The sequence below is a fragment of the Diplotaxodon limnothrissa genome, linkage group LG10 (assembly GCF_057381915.1).
Source record: "Diplotaxodon limnothrissa isolate DT_005_m linkage group LG10, D_limnothrissa_male_GT1.1, whole genome shotgun sequence".
Classification (NCBI taxonomy): domain Eukaryota; kingdom Metazoa; phylum Chordata; class Actinopteri; order Cichliformes; family Cichlidae; genus Diplotaxodon; species Diplotaxodon limnothrissa.
The window spans coordinates 5347603-5371809 of NC_140605.1; the positions used below are offsets into that span (position 1 = coordinate 5347603).

The 24207-nt window shown below is 39.8% G+C and overlaps 1 protein-coding gene across 1 annotated transcript; it reads right to left on the minus strand.

The window, feature by feature from the left end:
- Window positions 1-388: 388 nt before the first annotated feature.
- On the minus strand, window positions 389-22549 carry robo4 (roundabout, axon guidance receptor, homolog 4 (Drosophila)). The gene is made up of 19 exons (XM_085364290.1): window positions 22271-22549; window positions 20402-20728; window positions 16583-16740; window positions 15575-15695; window positions 15269-15407; window positions 14576-14703; window positions 13110-13225; window positions 12791-13022; window positions 12587-12708; window positions 11949-12120; window positions 11638-11835; window positions 11465-11507; window positions 10020-10132; window positions 8110-8436; window positions 7942-8019; window positions 7611-7758; window positions 3977-4207; window positions 3463-3806; window positions 389-1184 (listed from the first exon to the last, which is right to left on the minus strand). The coding sequence occupies exons 1-19, from the start codon at window positions 22329-22331 to the stop codon at window positions 1003-1005; spliced, it is 3240 nt and encodes a 1079-aa protein (XP_085220416.1). The 5' UTR covers window positions 22332-22549; the 3' UTR covers window positions 389-1002.
- Window positions 22550-24207: the final 1658 nt, after the last annotated feature.

The following is a 24207-nucleotide window of genomic DNA, read 5'->3' on the forward strand; positions in this document are numbered from 1 at the left end:
CTAGTGTCAAAGGAAAAGCAGCTTCAGTGAAATATTGTTGAGTAGAAAAATGATTTTATTTCACAACTTATTCTTGTGGCTTTCAATCAATAAAATTACTTTATTCCAAACTATAAAACCATCTGCAATGTAATGTGAACAAAATAAAATTCAAAATACAAGTACATTTCTGCTAGAATTAGTGAAATACCTGCATATATAAAAGGATAAACTATGCACGCAGCATTTTCATTTCAAATACTTCAAATCTTACTACAGTTCCAGGTATTTGGTGATAAAAGGTTAACTCGCTTAATTACTTTAACTTTTTTTCCTAGTTCTGTACCTACAGCTTATTGCAAACAGGGTTTATAAAAACAACAATAAACTCAGGACATGCAGTGTCTTGGATTTCTTTAAATAATATTTGCTTAATATGCTGCATTTATATATATAGATATATATACACATGTTTGATCAGTGAGTGAAATCCTCTGTGTCATACGACTTCAGCACCAAATAAAATGTCCTGCAAAAAATACAGACATGTGCTGAGAGGGAACCTCCAGCACAGGATCTCTGCCTAATGACTGTTTTCTGACCATCTAGCATCCTGCCTTTGCATCTCTCTGGCCTTTTGCTGGGTGAGAATATCCTGAGGGAAGTATCTCATTATTGTTTCTCTAATGAGCGGAAAGGATGTAGAGAAGGAAAAAAGAGAACTTCTTCGACTCTGTGGAAGTCATTTCAAGGATGCTACCCTGAGATAAGTGGGGAGAAGTATTTAAAAAAAGAGAGGCATGCATCTGCCTGCGAAGGTGTCCCAAACATATACAGTATGAGCTATATGAAACCAGATCAGACAGAAACAAAAATAAAAACCTGAATAAACGCAACCGCGTAACTGTTACCAACATTTCTGAGAACGTGAATGGATCAGTGTCTGTCCCTTGGTCTTGGGAGGTGTATCTGCAGCTCTTAAACTTCAGCTGTGGTAGTTCAGTCACCATTGTAGCAGAGTCCCTAACTGTTGAAGGGTCTGGTGTTTCTGTCAGGATAGTGTTCTGAGTACTGGGCCTCCATTTCCTCCATCCAGGCCATGCTCCAGTCCCAAGCAGAAACAGGCTCCAGTTCGCCGAATGAGTCGCCTTCTGCATGGAAAGATGGGTACAAGGCGCTGAGGGGGGAGGCAGGCGGAGAGAAATCTAAACACAGGAGAGGACAACATGTTGACATTTCAATATCAAGCATGTGTCTGTGTGTGCGCGTGTGAAACTTTATTTGCCTTTGGAGAAGCAAACATTTCGAGCCCTCTGAGGAGCACCTTTCATGATGATTCTCAGGGGTGAAATGAACATTTCGAAGCTTCTTTGAAGCAGCAGTTTGTCCCTGAAAATAAAACTTTTCTAATTTGTTTGAGGCTCTGAAACAAACCGAGCCAATTCACACCAACCGCTTTGTGCAGTCCAGTGGTAGCAACAAATTTCAAAGAGCTCCGAGCTCATGTCCAGAAACAAAACACAAAAACGACGCTGAAGCCTTGAAGCTATACAGGCTCTGCCAATTAATGTGAGAGTGTGAAAGTGCACCAATCTGTGACAAGCCTCTTCCTGCTGTTTTCTTAGGATTAATCCACACTGTACCCTTCAAGCTAGGTCTCAGATAAGTACACTGAACCTGTGTGTGCACTTAACTGCACAGACTTTTTTTTTATTGGTAACTGTAAAGCAAAACATTTTAAATGTTACTGAAAACACAACTGATAGGATGTCCTGAACACACAGAAAATTTCACTTGACATACAATAAAATGAACCCATGACCTGATTCCATCATTGCACAAATGTTAAAAACGGGTACGGTTTGGCTGCATGTGATCCACAGCTTTGTACTCAAAGTAACTCAGAGTAACTGCGAGGGAACATAATCAGCTGCAGAGAAGCCACTTCAAGAGTTTTCATACTGTGTGATAGAGTGAAAATCATGCAAGGCAGAACGTTGCCAAAAGTGAGTGTAGTGAGTGGAATAAAGCTGCACGGACCCCGAGGGAGGGCAGGGTGACTGATGAGTTGACAAAGAGGGAAGTAGATGACTCATCTGGAGGTTCAATCTGTTGAAAGGTCCCTAAGTAATTGCCTGGTGCCACTAGATATTAGACTGAATGAGTTTTTGTCTTTGCACAGGGGGCACGTGGACCAAAGCAGAAAGTCTGCTCAGACACGTTTCTGCACACAGTGAGACATCAGAAATATACGAAGAAGGCCAGAGAGGCCAAGCTACTTCCACAAAGCATTTTCACAACATTGTAACCCTCCATACCAACTTAGGGCTGCTCTTCCTTACCATTGAGCATCTTTCATAGATGAAAGGCCCCATCTAGTGGGGGAAAGTGGTAAGTACAACAGCGTTAGTGGTTTTGCACTTGTTTGTTTTCATCCATTCCAATAGAGACTAAAAGCAGCAGCTCACAGCTTTGTTTATGTCACATGAAAAATCAGTGATTCTGCACATGGAACCTGAACTTTTGCGCTATGAGACAACAGCACATCAGCTGGCAACTACACTTTATCATTTCAAAGTTCAAATTGTTTTTTTAGTAACTGAATCATTTGATCTTTGTTTATTTATCATTCATAAATAAATAATAATGCTCCAAAGGATAGAGCAGTTCATGAGGAGCCACTGGTAGGAATGAACTAAACCAAACCAACTTGTCAGTGTATTGAGACACTGCTCTGTATAAGTTCTGTGTGCTACAGGGCTCCATTGTGCCTCAGGAGGTACACTTGACCTTCTATTATTTTGAAGGTCTGTAGTTTGATCCCCTGTTTTCTCGAGTCCACATGCTAAAATGAGACACACACTTGTTAGAGTGTGTGCGTCTAATAATTAGCAAAAGTTTATGGCATAGACTAAAGTGCTAAATGAATGAATGAACTAAAAAGTACGACATAAACATGAGTCTGTTTATCCTTTAGTAAAAACTATAAGCCACAGTTTATGCTGACTTAGGTATTTCTCCTTCTTACGTATCTTTTGTCCTGATACTATAAAAACTTAAACGAATCCTTCGGAAAGCAGCCTCCAAATTGTTTTCTTAAAATATAAACTTTTTAAAAACAAATGTTTTTGTGAGTAAATGAGTTTAAAACACAGACAAAATATAGATGGGTGACAACACTGAACACACTGATGGTTCAGGACTACAAGTTGTTGAAAGTAGCAGATTAAAAAACAACTCCACAGGATCACTTGTGGGAGTTCTGTAGTTTTTTAAATAGTATTTTTACTAGTATTTTATAACTTAACCCCACCCACTAAGTGCCGTGGGGTTAGGTTAGCTGGTCATTCAAAAAAGCTCACATAACTGTGCGTAGTTAAATCTCATTCATTTCCACCATCATCTCATGAAAACGGATGTTTTTATACATTTTTTTGCCACAACTGATTTTCCTATTTCAAAAGTGACATTTCTGCTGTTTACCTGACAAAGAGGCTCCGCTCATGCTCTCCGCTGCCATGGCCAGGAGATGAGCAAAGTTAGCACTGTCATTAGTGTAGCAGCTGTCCACGGAGCTGATGAGGCTGGTTCGGGCACTGGACAGGTTGCTGTCCATGACTGAGCTGATCGTGTTCCACAGAGAGCTGTCCCATTCGCTGTAGCAGGAGGAAGGCGAGCTCTGACGGCAGGCATGACGGAGACTATTTAATGGAGGTTCGGGCTCAGTGAAGGCGTCGTGCACCTGAGCAGAGCGAGTCGGCCCGCAGATGTAATTCAGCGTCGAGGCAAAATGACGGGACAGGGAAGGACGCTGCTCTGGCAGGGCACTGCTGACACAAAGGAGCAGAATGGTCAGCTACAGTAACTGTGCATGCATCTGTATGTAGGCTGCATACAGGAGAAACTAAGCCGATACGCAGAATAATATCATGGAATAGTCATTATAGTGTTCACCTTTGCTCAGTGCTGACTGTAAATGGATTCATTATGGCTTTACCTGCATCTCTCTGGTTTAGGAGTGAGCTCCAGGTACTCAGCAGCTTCCTGTGCTGTCAGCATGCTGCCCTGTTCATCACTCTGTGACACAGAAGATAATGCAGTGCACAGGTGGCTGTAGGATGGGCAGATGTTCTTGTTGCTGGGTCCCAGTTGTCCATGGGGGCCTGATGCAGGACACACTGACTGAAGAGAGCCCATGTCCATTGTTAGCTTTGTGGAACGACTAGAGCTGAGGGAGACGCAAACAGACTGTAAGACTTGTGTCTTTTTTTTTTTTCTGTCAAACAACCTTTAGAAATACAGGAAACCACTGTATACATCACACTGTATAAATGGTATCACTGATTTTTATGCTTTCTTCTCACATTTTGTTAAACATAACGTAACACAAGCTTAACAAAATATATCATGTAAGACTTAATGTATGATTTTATTGAGGTTAGAAGTGCTCGTAGCTGCAATTCATTGTCACAGGAAGTTTTTCTTTTACATAAAATATATTTATGAAAATGTGAAATTAGATAGCTAAGTTAATAAAGTGAACCACCACTTGTTCATAAAAATTGTTGTTGCTGTCTTTATCTCCTTTATTTAATCAATTCGCAAACATATATATAAAGTGAGGTTTGCTACATAACAGAACTACAGTATATAAGAGTTCAGTTGTCCTGCTGAGGTCAGACACAAACACTATTCATGCCAATAAGCTTATTCTTAGCTGTCTTTATCTTTGTACCTTTCTATACATAAAAGTCTACCAACTACATAAAGAAAAGAATAACCATTCAAATATGATAAAAGAAAAAAAACTTCAGAGCTTTGACTTTTCTGCTCTGTATAGTACCGTAAATGTCGGGCTATAAGCCGCTACTTTTTGCACAAGCTTTGAACCCTGCGGCTTTTAGTCAGGTGCGGCTTTTCTATGGATTGTCCGTGATTTTTGTCATATCGTAAGACGATTTGTTTTGTGTGTTCCGCTGTTGTACGGCACTACGTTGCCTGGCGGAAGGATCGGGGTTCAAGAGTGGTATGTTAGTCACATGTCCGTCCGCCAGGCAACGTAGTGCCATACGAAGTAGCGCGAAAAACAAACTTCAAAGTAGCGCTACGCGTTCAGCGGGAGGCGTGGATGATGAGCGGCGATAAACTTGCAAGTTATGCCCAAAAAGCAAGTTATGCCCAACTCCACCGGTGGATTCTGACAGCGTGGAAAAGTGTGAAAACATCCACGATCACCAACGGATTTTGAAGGGCTGGACTGCTGCATGATGGAGAGGAGGACACCGCCACGGCCCTTCTGAGGGTGTTCGACTCTGACACTGACAATGAGGATTTCTTTGGTTTTGAAAGTGACAACGAAGGAGAGAAGAAGAGTGGATGACGAAGCCATCCTGAGCCTGTTTGTATCCGACACTGGAGAAGAGGACTTTGGTGGTTTTAGTGCGCAGGAAGAAGAGAAAGATGGTGGTGAATGACTGACTTTTCTTCTTGTTAAAGCTGTGTCACTGCACCTGAGCCTAAAAGGTAGTCCGAATCTATTTTTCTGGTGTGCTGTAGGCTACTGTTATGTACTACATGTGCAAATATGTACCCATAACTTGTTTTTCAAAATATTAATAAAAGTGATGTCTCCAAACAGCCATCTCTTTCCTGACAATTCCCTTTGTGCATATTCTCTTACATATGATAAGTCAACATTGAAACACCTGCGGCTTTTGGTCAGGTGCGGCTAATGTATGTACAAAACAGGATTTTCCCCTGATTTTAGCTTGTGCGGCTAATATTTAGGTGCGCTTTGTAGTCCGGAAAATACGGTAATTAGGTTCTACACAGGAATGGTAAATGGTAAATGGCCTGTATTTGTATAGCCCTCTACTTAGTCCCTAAGGACCCCAAAGCGCTTTACACTACATTCAGTCATTCACCCATTCACACACACATTCACACAGTGACTTGTAGGAAGTGACTTGTAACAGAGTGCTAAACAGAGAGCACAAGAAGTCAGTGACAAGAAAAGACCACCACGTTAAACTATTCCATGTTTCAAAGCGAGTACCTAGTACAAGGGCAAAAACAACCTGGTATGTCTGTGATATAGTGTAATGCTTTGTAAGCAAGTACAGAGAATATAAAAGATTTGTTTAACATGCAGCTGAACATTGATCTGTGCGTTTGACTTCTGCAAATTAAAAAAACAAAACAAATATTTGACTCTATTCAACAATTTAGTGAATTTCTTCCTAATTATGAAATATTGAGTTAATCCTTTAATATGTGACACGATGTCAAAGAAGCCTTTAACTAACAAAATAAATCAGTTCATCCTCATTTATGTCCATGCAAACCAATATCTGAAACAACTCCCTGAGGTCCTTCAATACTAGACTAATACAGAATAGACTACTACAAAAATAAACAAGTAGTTGAACTGATCAAAATGTTCTGCATCAGGCAGCTTAATTACTGGAAGTACTGGGATCAGTAACAACCACAATTATAAATATACAAGGTGTCATAAATTAATGACAACTTTACTGGTTACACTTCCAAACTAGCAGTCTTCTTGTGTCCTGTGTTTTAAACTCAGTGTTACACATATCTGCAAATAGGATCCTTATCATTGTTCTCCTTAAGTGTTTCCACTAAAGTGGGCACTTTCTGGGACAGAAACATACTCAAAGCACCGAAGTCTAAGTCATCGCTGGCCATTAATGGATGGCTAAAAAAATAGAAGATACATGGCAGGAAGCAGGAAAACTTTGCTAGATTTTTTAACATTTCTGCTGGTTATTTGCATAAAACAACTGAAACATTGCATAGAAAGAAATATTAAAATACACACTACTGTAATGCTTTGCAACCAGAGGGGCAGGACATATCCAGGAGGTATGAGAGAAGGTGGGAGGATTTGTACTGTTGTAGGATATTTACAATATAAAGTGAATTGAGGACATTGTTGTTGTCGTCTGGTGCTATGTAAATAAAACTGAACTGAATTTCAGTCTTTCATTCTGGACTAGCTAGCTAACATTTTCAGAGGGCTCAAAGTTCCCACTGTGACAAAACTAAAGCATACTACTGTCCAACTGAGTGAACCACAATCACATCTATTTAACAATTTCAGAGTTTGAACAGTGTGTCCCAAACTGACTTGAGGGTCATATTAAGGTTAATCTCACATCGCTGTCACAGTGACAGCTAGTGTCTGCTACAGATTAGTAAATACATTCTGTTTTTATCAGTGGAATTGGAGAGGTTACAAAAACAGAGGTTTTACTGTTGAAGAGTTTACTGTTACTCTTCAAAAGTACCTGAACAAACAAACTCACAGCCTTAGAGTTAAAGGTAGTCTGCATTCTAGCTGCACTATAGGAAGGAAATATCCTGTATTATATAGATAATGTACTACCTTTATGCCAACTAAACTATCCTAAAGACTGACGTATACACTGGTTTTTATAGGGTTATCTGAAAACCTGCATTGTCAAGTCTAATTTTTCAGTTGCTGATGAGGAGTCAGAAACAACTAAATCTGTTTTTTTTTCATTATTCCCCTTCTACACAACACCTGCATTTCCCAGAACAACATCTCCATTCAACCCTCTAACACCCAGTCTGAGTGTTTATCTCACCCTCCATCTGAGGTGAGGCTTTGCGTGTCAGTGGCGTCCTCGGTGGGTACTGGGGGAGGGGGCAGCAACATGTTCATAAGATGTAGTGATGCTGAGTAATGCAGCAGACGAGGACAACCCACAGGTTTACCACTGTCTGGATGTCCACCTGGATACACCATAGCAAACCATAGCAAAGTATAATTATCCAATAATTCCTTTTATTCCAGATTCTATAAGTATATTTTTAAATTTCGGGACTACAAAAAAGTTTGATCTGTGTACAAAATGTTTTTTACACTTCCACGAGGTTTGTGGACAATAATGATTTAATTACACAGATTGAAAGTACCGTGCTGGAGAGCTGGTATGTGACTATGTCCCTGGGTTCTTGTTGAAAGTATAGGGACACTGCTCACTGCATGCAGCTCTGTGGAGAAAACCAATTGGCCAATTCACGTTACTCAAGAAAGAAAGAAATTAACACTGCATTTCCAGATATCCACTGCTCCATATCTACCTTGCTTGCTGTGGTTCTTTTCCCATGATTCCCTTAGCACACCCATCTTGGGCTGGGGTCGTATGGCCTGTTTCCATGGCAGAGCCTCCCTGCTGATGATGGGTGAGGGCTTGCTGGCAGGATGAGTAAATATCTGGATAGTTTCGGCTCCTTCTTTGTGGGGCAAACCATGAGACATTTTAGTGACACGTCCCGGACTGTTGAAGGTCTTAAGACCACTGCCCATGAGGTCCACGTAAAAGGTGCCGTAGACACCGCAGCTATCGGTCACAATGGGAACGGTCGACTCCAGGCAGCTGCTGTCCTTCTTGGATGAGACTGGGAGGCCTAAGAAAACAGAGAGATTTATAAGAACACAAGTAGAACAAAAGGCTGCATCCCAAATTGCAAAATACTGCATGGGTTTAAAAGGTTTCTATGTTTCACGCATTGGGCCACAAAGTCAAGCTCGGCAGTAATCCCAGAAATGAGTTGAACAAACACAGCTGTCAAATCTTATATACGACGAACTATCTGAGCGGCTTTAGCCTGCACACAGATGCCTAAGAATCTTACAGATGTAGCACCTTCAAGCTGTTCTACAACCATCACTTCTTTTCAGGCTTTGTCTTTCTAATCACTGTAGTAGCTGTGGCCATTAAGGCCTGTTCTGTTCTACTCTGGGTCTTGCTGCTGCTTTCCCTTCTTGCAGCTTCATGTGGCACAGCCATAAGGTGGTTAGCAGTGTCACTTCCTGGTTTGAACCTCAACTGGAGTTTGCAACTCTGTGGAGTTTGCATGGTCTCCCTGTGCCTCTAGGTATCCTGGCTTCCTCCTATAGTGAAAAGGCATGCATACTGGGTTAACTGGATATTCTAAAATGACTGTGGATGTGAGGAAGCTAAAGATGGTCAATAAAAGAAGCTCTGCATAAATGTGTCTGTTCATCTCAAACAGTGCTGTCATAAAGCTCCTCCCATGTTTGGATCCAGTCTTTACATTACTGCCATCTTGTGGCTACATTTAGGTATTGTCACTGAAAGCTGTGCTTATGCTCACTGGAAACTGAGCACAAAGTATACCGGCTCAGCTATCACTGCTCTGGAATCAGCTAGGATCTCCACTTTGTATGAAAACGCAGTTTGCATTAGCCAGTAAACATGCTTTGGTGATTCAGCATCAGAACAGTTTCAAATTAACATCCAATTAAATGTCTGCCCACCTGCTGTGCCAACACTCCACAGTCATTTTCATTAATATTTGGATTCCCCGCATAGATATTGACAGTTTACCTGTACTTAAAATGAGCTCAATATTAAACATATCCAGGATTAATAGTAATTCTTTTAACACCGATGGAGTGTTTACAGTGAAAATAGAATATCAATCATATATATTTCATTTTTGTTTGAGCAATTTGTATATATTAAAGCCATTTCTTATATTTTGTAAACTGTGTAATATATATTGTATTATTTAATTAGTTCAGTCTGTTACTGTTATTGTCTTGAAGCAAATGTAGCCAAATAATTTCCTCAGGGATTCATAAAGTATTCTGATTCTAAACTGCCTTTCTGTACCACAGTCACCACACGCCTCTCGTGTACATACAATGTTACACACAGTGTAATGTCTATGTGAGAATAGCACATGTTGTAGTCCAGTAAGTTCAATCCAGCAGCACAATTTCAGACAATGTCCTAACCTAATTCTCCAGATTGTTTTACATGACGTCTGAAAACAGCTTATGTAGCATCATCAGAATCATTGGTTGATTTTTTTCGTTTCCTCAACTGTAAGCAAAAAATCTTTGGTGGATTTTAAGAGGTCACCACGAACCCAAACAAGTAAATCTAGTCAGGTCTGCTGTAGGACAGCAGTTTGGGAGAAAGAAGTCATCATCAGTCTACTGTTTTGCAGTCCATACTCACTGGTGCTTCGGATTCCTGGGTGATGCTGACCTTGGGCCCATAGGTCATGGTACTTTTGACTCAAAGAAGGTCTCCAGCCTCCGGGGATCCACGGTGAATCTGGAGCTGCCATCCTGGAGAGAAACCAAATCAAACCAAAATGAACTCGCTGTAACCAAACGTCAAATATTAGAGACGTTTTTATGCTGTAGCATAGATTCATTATCTCCATATAATATTTATAAGAATCTCACTTTGTGTTCTCTACCATGGATACCGTGGAATTCTTGTTAACAAATGGCTTTTTGCTTTTGAATAGTACAAAACACTCTGACAGTAGAGGGGAAGATGAAGCATGTTCGATCCCCGTCTGCTCCAGTCTGCATGCAAGCTACTAACCCCGAGCTGCTTCATATGAATACGTGTGAATGTTTGGTAGGAGAAGTGCTTGTGCGAGTTATGTAAAGCGCCGTAAGTGCTCAGAGTAGAAAAGCGTTATATAAGAAGCAGTGGTGCTCTAGTATTTACCTAACCATAGTCATGTCAGAGGCTGGCACATCCCGAGTTTGAATAAGAAGGCACCAGTACTGCAAACCATGCAATGATGGAAGCAAGAGAAAAAAATGAAGGTAACTTGGAACAATTTTGAACTTTTTTTAGAGTGAATGCAGCCATCTACGAAGCGCCTTGAGGCGACTTTTGTTGTGATTTGGCGCTATATAAATAAAATTGAATTGAATTGAATTGAGGGGTTGGTGAGTTTATTTTCTACTAAAAGTTGTAACACCATTTGGTGGTTTCTGTTCAATATTTTGTGATGCTCGTGTTTCGAAGGGTTAGGTCACTCAGTAATTCCTGTGTAAAGTATTGAGTCAGTAAAAGGAGTCGTTCCCTTTAAAGCTCACACAGATAGATTTAGGAAAGTACTGGATGGAGGAAAAGCAAAGAGGACTGGTTCTTACGTAGTGCTTTTCACTAACATTCACAGATGAACGCATTACAGAGAGTTCAGTATCCTGTCCAAAAATGCTTAGTCATTAAGTTAAGGATCTGACCATCAACCTTCCAATAGGCAGAAGACCTGCTCTACCTTGTACCTACACTACCCCCCCCCCAACATTTCTTTTCCAGGTGAATACTTTTAGGTGGTGAAAACAGATTTTGCTTCTGTTCCGCCTACTGCTTACTTCCTGTGCTTCTTCAACGCGCCATCAACTAAAAGCAGGTGTTTTTTTGTCTGTAAACAAACATCTAAGAGAATGAATGTAATACATTTAACCAGCTGTCTTACCAACACTTTAAAAGCTGACTTGCTGACTATAATTCAAAGTGGTTTGTATACATTCAAGACACTACTTGAATGAATGTAAAGCTGATTCATCCACACTTGGTTTTAGTGGTTTGAATGTATTCCTGTCACTTTATTGTCGCAACAGAATCGAATATGCGTCTTCTTTTCATTTTACCTGTGTTTTATAATGAGATCTTCACCGGCTAGTCTTCGCAAACCTAAAAATAAAGGAAGATATAGTATCAACAAAATATGCATATTATTGTTTATCACAAAGCCTTTGTGGGTGTATTGGAGGTTCAGCTTTTTCTTTTTACTATGGTGAACATTAAAGCCTTAAACTCATACCTTTAGCCTTGCCAGGTCTTGGTATCAGCTGACCGGTCCTGCTGTGGTGTCTGAAGAGACAGATCGCTGCACCCATCAGAACACACCACAAGACGGCGCCGATGCTGCCGAGCAACACAGGGTCCTGAAGAAAGGCCAGGACCGGGGACAAACGCCGCCTCTGGCTATCTGCCTCGGGTAGTCCACCTAACTGTGAGTCTGAGCAGCAGAATGGAAGCACATTATGAATGAATACAACCCAGTCTGAGAACACACGCTGGTCTTTATCTGTCCTGATACAGAAATAAAAAGTTGACAGCTGTATTGCTCACTGATGACAAATCCATGAGGGTCACTCAGCATTCCTACTCCAGCCCCATTGACTGCTGCTATGGTGACCCAGTACTGCTTCCCTTGTTTGAGGCTAGAGATATGAAGGCTCAGTTGGCTACTATCCACAGTCCAGTTTTGGTACTGCTGCTCTTCGGGCTCCACACACCACACCTGAAGAAAGTTTGCATCTTTAAGAGTGAGATTGAAGCTTGTATCCACCCCAAACATGATCAAAATCATTTGTGTGGATAAAGCTTTAATCACTAAACAATTCATCAGCTGCTCCACATGGACATACCAGTAACTGAGACTCCAGTTATAACAGAATAAAACATTCCTACTAAGAACCATGTGCTCTTCTTTATTAAATATTTAATATGTCTACAATACAACACATTTCTTCCATCACAAAGTTTGCCTCAGAATCTTAGTGCACAGTGATTGGTTAATCTGTTTCTTGTTCCACTTGCTGATTAATTCTTCCATATATTTGTATGCAGGACTGTTTGTATCCCATGTTTCCCTCTTAAAATGACTCCAGCATGATTCATTACAATCTGTAAGGATTTATGTTTCCCTGAGGGTTTCAACAGTCTGCTGAGCAGATAACTGTGTCGTGCAGTCCTACTGTAATTACCTGGTATCCCTGTAAGATCCCATTGTGGGTTACAGGAGGAGGAGGCTCCCAGCTCAGATGGATGGTGTTATTCTGCTCATGATTGACTGTTACTGACACAGCCCGAGGAGAGGCACTGGGCACTGTAAACAGAGCACTTATTATTACCAGCAAAACACAATGAATATTCTCACATCACAAAGATAAAGTAAAAACCTTTGTCACCTGTCTCAGAAACTCTCAGGTGCCGGGTGTTGCTCTCCCTCCCATATAAGCCGCTGCCATAAGGCCGAACTTTGAAATCATACTTGTAGCCTCTCTTTAGGGGGCCCACCTGAGCCTGGAAGCTGGGGAATGTCACCTTCTCTGCTGCCCAGTCTGAGCTGGCAGTGAGCAGAGAGCGATACAGAACCTCAAAGCCATCAAGGTAATGCGGCTGCGCTGGGAGTGACTGGAGCTGGTCAGGGAGAAAATACAATGTGGATCGTGTACGTGTCATACTCCTGCATTCTTTCTGACACGTGGTGCAACAGCTTTCCCTTACCTTCCACTGTAAGAAGGACATGTTAGAATCAGGGGCCATGACGGTGACGTTCTCCAGAATCACACGCAGGGATGACAGCTCTTTGTGGAGGTCTTTCTGCTCAGTGTTGGCAGCCTCTGGAAACACAAGTGGTTTATTCAAACCCATTGCATTAACCACAGATGATTGCAGCAGTGTGTGAGGACCTCTCTGTTGCTGGCCAGATTGTGCAGTGAAAATTCACTAGCCAACGTTAACCTAGAGCATACTTGTTTCATGAATTCATTCACACAGCAAGAATCTACCGCTGACATAGAACTGCAAGGTTTCTTTGAACACAAACATGTTCCTAAAGACTCTAAACTTACATTACAGATTCATAAAGTCTTTCCACTGATACTTCAAATCCCTCAATTGCTAACCAAAGGATAAACATCATTCTTCACCCTCATTTGGTGCAATGATGATGGTAGGGAGATTGCTAAACCCTCACAGCTGTTCAGATGGACGGAGATTTTGCAGTTATGAAGACCATAACATATGATTCACATGGTTCCCTCTCTGTTATTTTTCATTAACTGCTCAAATCTATGAGTAAACATTTTAACATCATGTGCATTGGACAGTGCAAAGATAAGGATTTTTTTATGGAGAGGTGTTTAAGAAAGGTGTATGAGATGAATAAATATCTTCAACTGTGGCATGCATAAGCACTTTAGTATCTGCAAGTGAGCATATTATAATGTCTGAAGCTGAACTAAGGTATTTTTTGCATCATATTTTTGCATATACAATTGTGGTAAGTTATTTTTCAGTTAGACAACAGATACTCGATGATAGAAAACACAGTTGATTGTCATGGACAACTCCAACACGAGTTTCAAAAACTGCTTCAACTCATTCAAATGCAAATGCATGCAGCAAAGCACGCCCACAGCTTATAAGATCTTACTCCAGAATGAGCAGCTGTGCTTAACATTTCTGCTATTCTTCAGCTTTTTACTGACCAAATCAGCTAATTTATGAAAAACACCTCTGCCTTTGCATCCTGTATATAATGTCACTTTGTTTTAATAAAAAACCTACAGCACGTTCTGGGAAATTACTGTTCTCTCCTTCATGTGCAGACCTTTGCACAAAGACGAACAATAATCTAATCACAAACCTACTTCCCAAGTGTGGACTTACTACAATCGCGTCTAAATTACAGAATTCAGAAGACTACAACTAAAGTCGTAGACACCACATGATGAAATGAATTAGTTTCAGCATATCAAATCATAACAATCATTTCTAAACTGTGGCTCTGACTGCTGTAAAACAGAAATGTCACTGTGTGAAGGAAGCACTCATTTCCTACACTTAGAGTAATCGTAGGAAAACATTCTGATGGCCCACACTGAAGCAGAGTGTTTTTAACATTCATCGAGTGATTGTAAAACACATGACACCAGATATATTTTAACAGCATTATCATGTAACCTCACCTTCAACTAGTAGCTGTGCACTGGCAGTGACCACACCCACATCATTGAGAGCAGTGCAGGTGTACTTCCCGGCATCCAGGGCTGTCACATAATGGATCTGGAGAGTCTGGTCTGGGTTTACGATGTACCTGTGTAAAGTAAAGTAAAGTGTAAAGTGTGCATGTTAGTCCCCGTAGGGAAATAGTTCCTCTGCATTTAACCCATTCACCCAGTGAAGCAGTGGGCAGCCACCAATGCAGCGCCCGGGGAGCAGTGTGTAGGAACGGTACCTTGCTCAGGGGTACCTCAGGGTAGCCGTTCAGTGGAGTCGAACCACCGACCTTCCGATCATGGGGCCACCACTCTACCTACTGAGCTATCCCTGCCAAATCCATGTGCACACATGGATTTGAAATTTCACGTCCCCCTCATCTCGTCTAAAAGAATCAACATTTAGACATAGCATAGATTCAACTGATTTCATTTACAAGCCTCCATATAACTTAACAGCTTGATGTAGACAAAGATTAAGAATAATTTGGACTTTTGAATTTGAAAAACAAAGACTGCTCTGAAGCGCAGTGCTTTTTGGTGTTTTGTGTCTGTTTTACATAAAATGTTAACACTTAAAATCGCCACAGTCTGCAATATTTCCACACCCATAAAGCATAAATGAATATTAGCCAGTGACCATGTGAAAGGGTTCTATATTACCTGCCATTGGGCAGTGGTCCCTGCTCTCTGCTCCAGACCACAGCAGGTGGAGGGTCACCTTTAGCTTGGCAGTAAAACTGGGCAGACTCTCCCGCTCTTACTGATACGTTTTCTGGCTTCAGCACCAGTACGGGCTTGGCTGCAGTACAACAGAAGAGAAACTCAAAACTATGCTTTGCATGTATCAAAGTGTTTTGTTTGCAGAAGGAAAACTTGCATAGGGTAATATTGCTTTGGAATCCTGACATTGCATTGGAAACTAGCGATGCTAACGCAGTGATGAGTTGTTTTCAGTTCCTGTCTCACCCAGCACAGAGAGCCGAGCTGCCCTGCTCTCCCTCTCCCCCACAGTGTTGATGGCCGCACACACGTAAGCACCAGAGTGACTTTTCTCTGCAGGACCGATGATAAGCTTCCCATTCAGCTTCTGCAGCGGAAGCACAATGCAGACAGGATGTGGAAATCGCACAGGATCTATACATATATGTACACTTCAAACTGGTGACTTGAGACCATAAACTCATTAGTAGAGGTCACACAACAAAACAGCCAGAAGATTTTCCATCAGACTTCTTTGTGGAACCAGAAGTAACTCCCTGCTGGAAATGTAAAAGCATGCACTTTTTAGACCTCAAAGCTAAATTGATTTGTACTGACCTTCTTTCACAGGCAAACCTCTGCAAATGCATTTATCGAGAATTTATAATCTGACTTTTTTCCAGTTTTTTTAATACAATGGTGATTTTTAGTGAATGAATTCAATCCAGTACTATGCTCTTATCAATGCAAACAGTGTTACCTTAAGAACTATGCATTTACCTCCTGCTGCTGCTGTTATGTTAATCTGACAGCGATGTCTGCACCTGCATCTACAAGGCTGATTTCAGTGCCAGTATTCCTCATCTGATCCGTTTCTACCCTCTAGAGCGTTACTGTCAAACGAATGTAATATTGTTGTCAATTTGATGAGAATTCCTCCAAGAGCTGGCTGCTGTGTTGCTGTTTGTTGGTTTAGCCGACATGACAAATTTCACACTGATACTGGATTGTTTTGACATTCACCTATTTGGATCCAGCTTTTTCCTACCATAGAAACTGCCCTGAAAGAGGTCCTGCAGGGTCATTAAAAGGGTTGGAACATGCACAAAGGTGTGGATGCTAAAGGTCAGAGTGCAAGTTCTTAAGAGGAAACATCATGTGACGGTGCCCGATGCATTTGTTAATAGTTGAGAAGTTCCATTTCAAACAGTTGTAAGAATCTATTTTACACAGGTTATATAGCTGTAATAGATTTATTAGGGGCAGACAGCTCACAGTGTAATGATGATCAGCACTGCTGATGGGCAGCCCATCCTTCTTCCAGACAACATTAGGTTCCGGATGTCCCACTGGGGGGCTGCAGGTTAAAACAGCCATTTCCCCCTCTGCCACTTCCACATCAGTAGGCTGCATACTGAACTCCTCCTTCAACACTGCAAAATCAGAGAGTTCAGGTTAAGCTTACCTGAGACCTATATCTTTGAATACACTGAGAGATAAACTGTCTGCATGAGATAAAATGTCTATTTCTGCACTTGTCCAACCCTCAGCCCAGAGGGTTGGACAAGTGACATTTCCTCATATTCAACCACAGAACAGCCTTGACTCACTCGCATGTAAGAAAGATATGCAACAAGCATGCAGTGTATTTTCTCTCAGTTTGAGCTTGTGAATGTGTCGGAAACCTTTATGAGAGGCATTCCTCTCTGTACTGCAACTTTTCCAGCAAGACAAATTCATGTGTCTCACTGCTCCCATCAACTCCAATTCATATTTTCTGTGGGCTTTACTCATCATTACTGAACCTTTTTTCCCAAGTAAAATAACCAGACATCTACCATAAATGGCCATCCTCTGAATGGGGAAATATCCTCTTCATTCTTATTGCTTTTTACTTTTTAAGAAAATTTGTTTGATCTCAACATTTTTAACATTTTCTCATTAACACATTTTATTTTTTAATTTATTTTGAATACATTTTTATTTAAACAGAAATCATATTAGTCTGTTTATTTAATCAGACAGTTGACCCACATGACATTTTGCAATTTTAGACGCCAGAATATGAAGGATATTATCTATTATATTAATCATATCATTATATATTATATCTATTCTATGAACATAGTGAAAAGCTATACAAACATAGAAGGTTTTATAAAATAAACTCCAAAAAGGAATACATTATTTTAACTACAAATAATGCATTAATGAACATTCATGAACAACCATCAATCTGACTGTGATATAAAGGCTGATGAGTCAGACCTACCATGTGAGACTGGAGTAAGATGACTAGGTAACAGGGTGGCTTAGGGAGTGATATTGAGCCAGGTGGTTTGAAATGTTGGGAGTTCTGGTCCTCATACTGTAGGGACTGTTGTTGTGAAGTAGTGCTGTATAAATCCAGCTGAGCTGAATTTACCTGAAGTGAACTGAATTAAATCAACAGCTCACTGGGACACTGTTTGACTCCAGCAAACACTGACACTGTCTCTCTGTGACTGTAACCACGCACGTCTTCATCACCTCTCTGTACGAGTGTCTGTGTGATGTCTTTATTGCCCCACCTCTGTTTTCTGATTAGGGTTTCATCTATTGTCTTTTTTAGAGAAAAACAAATTATAAGCGCATCTAGAAATTATTTTTAAGATGCATGCATCCAGCCAAACACTTGTCTGTACTCGGGCGAGACTTGAGAATGGATGCTTAAAAAGCATTCCGATGTTCAAAGACCCAGAATTCTCCTGTGGAAATAAGGCTGATGTGCTTGGAAGAAATTCTACTGTCAATTAAGTGCTTTAGCAACTGAGAATATCAAATATCTCAGCTGCTAAAGCACTTCATTACTGATTACTATTTTTGCTAAAAATGGAGTTGGAAATAAGTCTAGAGACAAACCAGAACAGGAGACAGGAAATGTGTTTTGATTGGTTCAGTAATGAAACTATGTGAAAAATATAGACATAAACCCCCTAGATCAAATTAATTTTACACATACTGCCCAAAAGTGGGCCAGACCTGTGAAAATCTCATTTCTTGCAGTGTGAAGCAGTTTGTCTGCACATTTAGTCCCTGACATATCTCAATATAAGAAGGAAACAAAAGTGCAATTTCAACAGCGTCTCTTACTATGCCGTTTTTCTACGTGATAAAGAAATGATGCTGTAGTAAATGAAGTAATGAAGTAAACTCTGTCAGCATGACTGTTGGGCTTGAATTGTATGAAATAAATGCGTAACAGTAGAGAAGTTTAGTTAATTTCCTTAATTCAAAGAACATTTCCTATTTTATTTATTTATTTATGTCTTTAACTGGATACATTGTAAAAAACAGACACTGATAAAGTAGAGACTGAAACAAAAGGAACTAATTGCTTATCTGTTACTTCATTACTCTAATGTGAATGACTGTGTGCGAGGTGCTTATCAGTAGTAAAATCCTGAAATTACGAGTAAAGTAAGGGATTACTATTGCAAAAAAAGTAATTAGATTACAGTTACTTTCCCGTAAGCATGCTGTGTTAATGCGTTACTAAACCGTGATTTTGCTTGTGAGAGTGTCTCATAGCAATGATGTAGGCGCGTGCGACGTTCATGGTAACAGACATTTGCAGATCAACAATGGATAATATATAGAGTGGGGGAGAGTATGACCAGCACACAGCGTTTAAAGCGTGGAAGTACTGACCTTACTTTGAGTTTGATTTTGAAAAAAGTGACAAAAACATTAGCGTCTGCTGTACAGTGCGGGGGAAGAAAACTTATTTTTACAGCAAAAAAACCCTTAAACTTCTGAGCAAGTACCAAGCACGCTGCCACGGGAATGTGAAATAGAAAATAGAAGAGAAACCCCCGGATCCCCCCACTGACATGACCACTGCGGCACTGGGCAAACCTCCACCTGCTCCACTCCTGCTAAACAGGTGAAAATAGATTTACGAACGACAGGACTCAGTGCCAAGTCTTTGATTTTATTTATTTTCTGCTGTGTTTTACTTGCATCTATTTGAAAGAGTGAGTGTAAACACAAAACATTTTTTTTAATATGCTGGACTGTGCAGAAAATAGGTTCAAATGTTAAATGAATTTCTTCAAGTCAAAGACTGTTGCATATAATTACATTTTTGCTTGATGCAATGTGCATAAAGTTAAAGGATTAAAACTAATAACACAAGTTTTAAAAAGAGACTTTTTCATTTGATTACATTTTATATGATGGAAAATGAAAGGTGTATTGTTTTATTACCTATTGAAGTTGTGTATCATGTTTTTTAAAAGTAACTAAGTAACTAATTACTTTTGAAAATTAGTAATCAGTATCAACTGGATTACTTTTTTGGAGAAGTAATCAGTTTACTTTTTTCAAGTAACTTGACCAACACTGGTCATGAACATTTGAACTCTGTGCCTCTGGGAGGCCGATGTTCCCACAGAAGAAAACATGATTGGACCTTGAACAGACTGCTTATAAAGAACAAGTTTGTTTCTGAGTGTGCAAAAAATTTGACACCAGTTTTTATACTTTGAGTGGTTATTTTTTATTATTACTCTCAGTTTTTTTGCAGTATTTGTATATTTGAACATTCAGTGTCATTTTGGTTTTCATTTAACTTTATGTTGCTTTTAATTCAGTGTTTCTATGTTGTGTGGTGTCTTGTAATGCACTTCATAGGTCTTGTATTTTAAATGTATTATATAAATTATTAAGGTTGTTACTACTCATGTTTAAGGCAAACAACTATTGATACGTTGTAAAAATATAAAATAAATACGAAATATGACTACAGTGTAGTTGCACTACGATATGATTATTTAAGGACTACATCTTTGCATGATTCATACATACACGCAGACACCAGATGTTCTTGCAGACCCTCATTTATCTATAAGGCCAACCACCCTTTAAGCCAACTTTCTTCTGATTGGTTACCTCGTGCACATCATGTTTCTGTGGAGCCTTGTATATGAAAAGACTAATCTAATCAAAGTGTTTTAGTTGTCAGTTAGACAGACAGTTCTTTTTATGCCTGTAGGGAAATATTTTCTGTGGTACAGCAGGTCCTATGAGTAGCCACACATGTCCCAGTCTCACCTGCGATAAACAGCGATGCATTACGGCTGGTGTCCTTCCCCGCACTGTTCCTAGCCACACAGGTATAGACACCCTCATGCGACTGCCCCTGTCTTCCCCCTTCCACGCTCAGAAAGAAGAGGCTCCCGTCTGAAAGGATCATCGGCTGCAGCTGGCCATCTCTCTTTGCGGTCTCTAGCAGCTGATTGTTGCGTAGCCACTCAATAGTTGGCTTCGGGCTTCCGTCAGCGCGACAGGAGAGGGTGGCAGGATTGCCAACTTTCACCACCACATCAGAGGGGTGGTGGACAATGCGGGGAGGTCTCTCTTCTGCTCGAACCTTGGAACCTGAGGAGGATAAAGAGAGAATTGGTTAAGCAATGCTGCTCATGTTAGCTTTGATTTCCTGAGTTTGTTTCTGTGTGTTTCACAACAGGAGATTTGGTGTAAATTACAGCACTTTTCTCTGTAAGAAGCAAACCTCAGCCCTACACATCGCCACCCCTGAGTTCCAGCCACTAGCAAAACCCACAACAAACAAACGTATGCTCTGCTACCAACAAACAATGTGTATTTGCAGCCAGTTGCAATGGAATGCCATTGTTTGAGCTTCCCATGGGACTGGATACCCAAAGACGGTGCACAGATGGTGATCAGCTTCCTGACAGGAGCGGAAGTCAGAGGTTCTCAGGAACATCCAGGCCAACAAAAGCTGACGGGAACTTCCTCATCAACGGGACATCCACCACAGAACAAAAGACCATCTTCAAGAGACACTTAACACTCACTTTTGAAAACTTAAAATGTGGGAAGAAACAAAGTCCTACAAGTGTGTTAAATTACATCATTAAATCATCTTAGGTTAGCAAGGTTTGGGAAGGCAAGTTACAGCACAGACGCTGCTTCTTATTTAATTTATACTATGAAAAACACATGCTTTCAATGTAATTTATACCAGCTGTGTTTAAAGAAAATAATCAGGAAAACAGGAAACTGAATTCACATCTAAACTGAATATTATCTTAATCTGACCCAACATTTTGGGAGTCTGAAATGGGAAAGGACAATCAACAAAACAGCTCTTGTCCCTCTTGAGCTGTTCTTTCATTTACTATAGGCGGAAATGCCTTCCCATTACAGCTAACAATAAGCTGTCCAACCTCATTGTCACTGTGTCCTTTCACATTCAGAGCAAAGGCAGGATGCAGTCAAAATACCAGCATGTCGTGGTCAAAACACTCTCAGGACATTTCTAAAATGCTTTATTCTTGGGAGGTAGGTGGTAATCAGGACGCTCCTGAACGTCACCAACATTTCCATTCAAACAAGCTGCACAAGCTGGGTAACAAATTATGAATTCATAAACTGTTAGAGGTTTACCCAAAGATCAGCTGGCAACAGATTCATTATAATTGTAACTATATTTAAAAAAACAAATCCATTCAGCTCATGCAGCAGAAGCACAATGCAGACAGGATGTGGAAATTACACAACATCCATGCATATATGTACACTTCAAACTGGTGAGTAACTTGAGACCATAAACTCATCAGGAGAGGTCACACAACAAATCGGCCGAAAGATCATTTTACACTTCTTTGTGGAACTGGTCTGTGAGGTCTCGTTAGTGACTTTGACACATTAATTGTCTTACAGTTTTTTACAGTTTATCTGTGCATTGGTGAAGCTGCTAGAATTAAAGCAAGTGGAACCCTGAACACAGACCCTGCAGCAGTATTACAAACATCCCCCTCAAAACTCTACGTTAGGTCTTTTTAGATTTTTCATTTCATGTCAAGGATTCAAAGTAACACATTACAGTTAAAAGGCATGCTCATCTTTTCTAACACAGGTTGTTTAGTTGACAGGAAGAGTTCCAACAGTACTTACCGAGGAGGAGAACTCCAAACACGGGTAGAAATATGTTCTCCAAATAACTTCTGCTCATCATTCTGAGCAGCCAAGTCAACAACCAGGATATTTTCCTCTGATATTAAATTTAAAGCTAACCTGTTACGTAGCATTTACGCCTCATTTTCACAAAATTGCCATTTGAGGGTTTTTTTGTTTTTTTGTTTTTTTGTTGTTGTTGTTTGTTTTAAAGTTACCGCAACTATATATATATATATCTTAAACTTAATTACTGCTCTATAACGATTACTCCCTCGCAGTCCCAACTCCACACAGCTGGGAGGTGCAGTGAAATTTAGCTTCCTGATGGAATGGTTTTCAAAATAAAACCACGAAAGGTCTCGAGGCACAAGGCTCAATCGTCCCTGAAAGTTGATTCTGTTCACCGGGACATTCCGTTTTCGGTGAACAGAATCAACTTCCTGGGAAGACCACGAAAAAAACCCGCAATGTTAGAATAGAAATTATTATTAGTGTAGAAATAAATATTATTATTGTTATTATTTTTATTTGGAAATAAATAATAAATTTATTTGCTTTAGTCCATAAAACTGCATTCTGTGATTTTAATTGATGTGATTTTAATTTGTATTCAAAATGGCAAGGTTTGTTTCCGCTTTTCTGACCACAGAAAGTTAACCGCTACATTATATGAAGCAAACTACTATCTAGATTAATGAATCTGTGTCCCCTGTGTTTATGTTTTAGTAAGTTCTTTTCTCTCGTTGTATCTATTGCAGATACTTTGCAAGAAATTCAGGGTAAAAAGAAGTCACATGTCATCGTGGAAGAAACGTTTAATTACTACATTACTACTGAAGACTCACCTGTTCTCAGCTGCATTTGAATAAAGCACCAAATCCGCACTTAAGCTTAAATTTCAAAACTTACATTTTAACTACTGATTTTATCTACTGTTCTGATTTTATCTGTTTTGATTTTATATACTGTTTTGTTTGTTTGTTAATTAGTTAGTTTGTTTGCTTGTTTTAATCAATTTTAAATCATGCTTTTTATTTGTTTTTGTTTCTAATGTCTCTGTAAAGCACTTTGAATCACCTTGTTGTTGAATTGTGCTATACAAATAAACTTGCCTTGCCTTACAACCAAATGTAAATCGCATAACACTATCAGAAATACCTGAGACCAGCAACGCTCTTTGGATTTTTACATGCCACAATATTACAGAATATAACCAGCTATTGAACAAAGAAAAGTAATGAATAAATGAAAACCTTGTCGAATTAAAATATATTTGCCAGTGATTCTCACAGCACTAATTTATATTCTGTGGAGTCAGTTATAAAATAAATAGAATAAAAGAAAATACATTTCTGATGACCACTGTAAACACTGCTATAAACAAACAAGCAAAACTTCACACTAATATTAATATCAATTTCAACAGTAGAGTTTGGTTTTGCCTTTAAATATTGTATTTTAGGTTTAATCAAAGGAACGGAGGAGGAAGTATTACATTTTCCATTTAATCATGAGCTGTTGTCCATTTTCAGCTTTTGTGCTAGCACTCCTATGTGGCAGGAAGTTTTGAATCTCTCCATGTTTTTATTTAACAATAGAAGGAAACTGTACATCTGCTCCTCATTCATTGTGTCCAGCAATTCAGCTTGAAGGCTTTGTCACAGTAGGTTTTACTATAGCTTTTTGTAGATATCTTAAATTACTGAACTAAAAACAGGTTAGAGATTTTGTACAAATATACAATAAATTGAGTTTTTGATTATAAAAAAAACCATGCCATATAAGAATAAGTTCTACTACATCTCCTAAAGACAGAAAACAGTCCTGATGCTGAGTTACTTCCAAGTTTCCACAGTGAGGACAACTCCCAAATAAATGGACTACCACTAGTTCATTCTTTCTAATGGCGCACATAAATAAAGCATTGTGTAGTG

Excerpts from the sequence above, each read along its gene's own strand:
- robo4 (XM_085364290.1), bottom strand. The coding sequence starts at position 22,331 with ATGATGAGCAGAAGTTATTTGGAGAACATATTTCTACCCGTGTTTGGA. Across the intron at positions 14,704-15,268 it reads GGACCACTGCCCAATGGCAG|GTACATCGTAAACCCAGACC; the intron begins GTAATATAGAAC and ends TACTTTACACAG. Across the intron at positions 11,836-11,948 it reads CCCTCATGGATTTGTCATCA|ACTCACAGTTAGGTGGACTA; the intron begins GTGAGCAATACA and ends TCTGCTGCTCAG.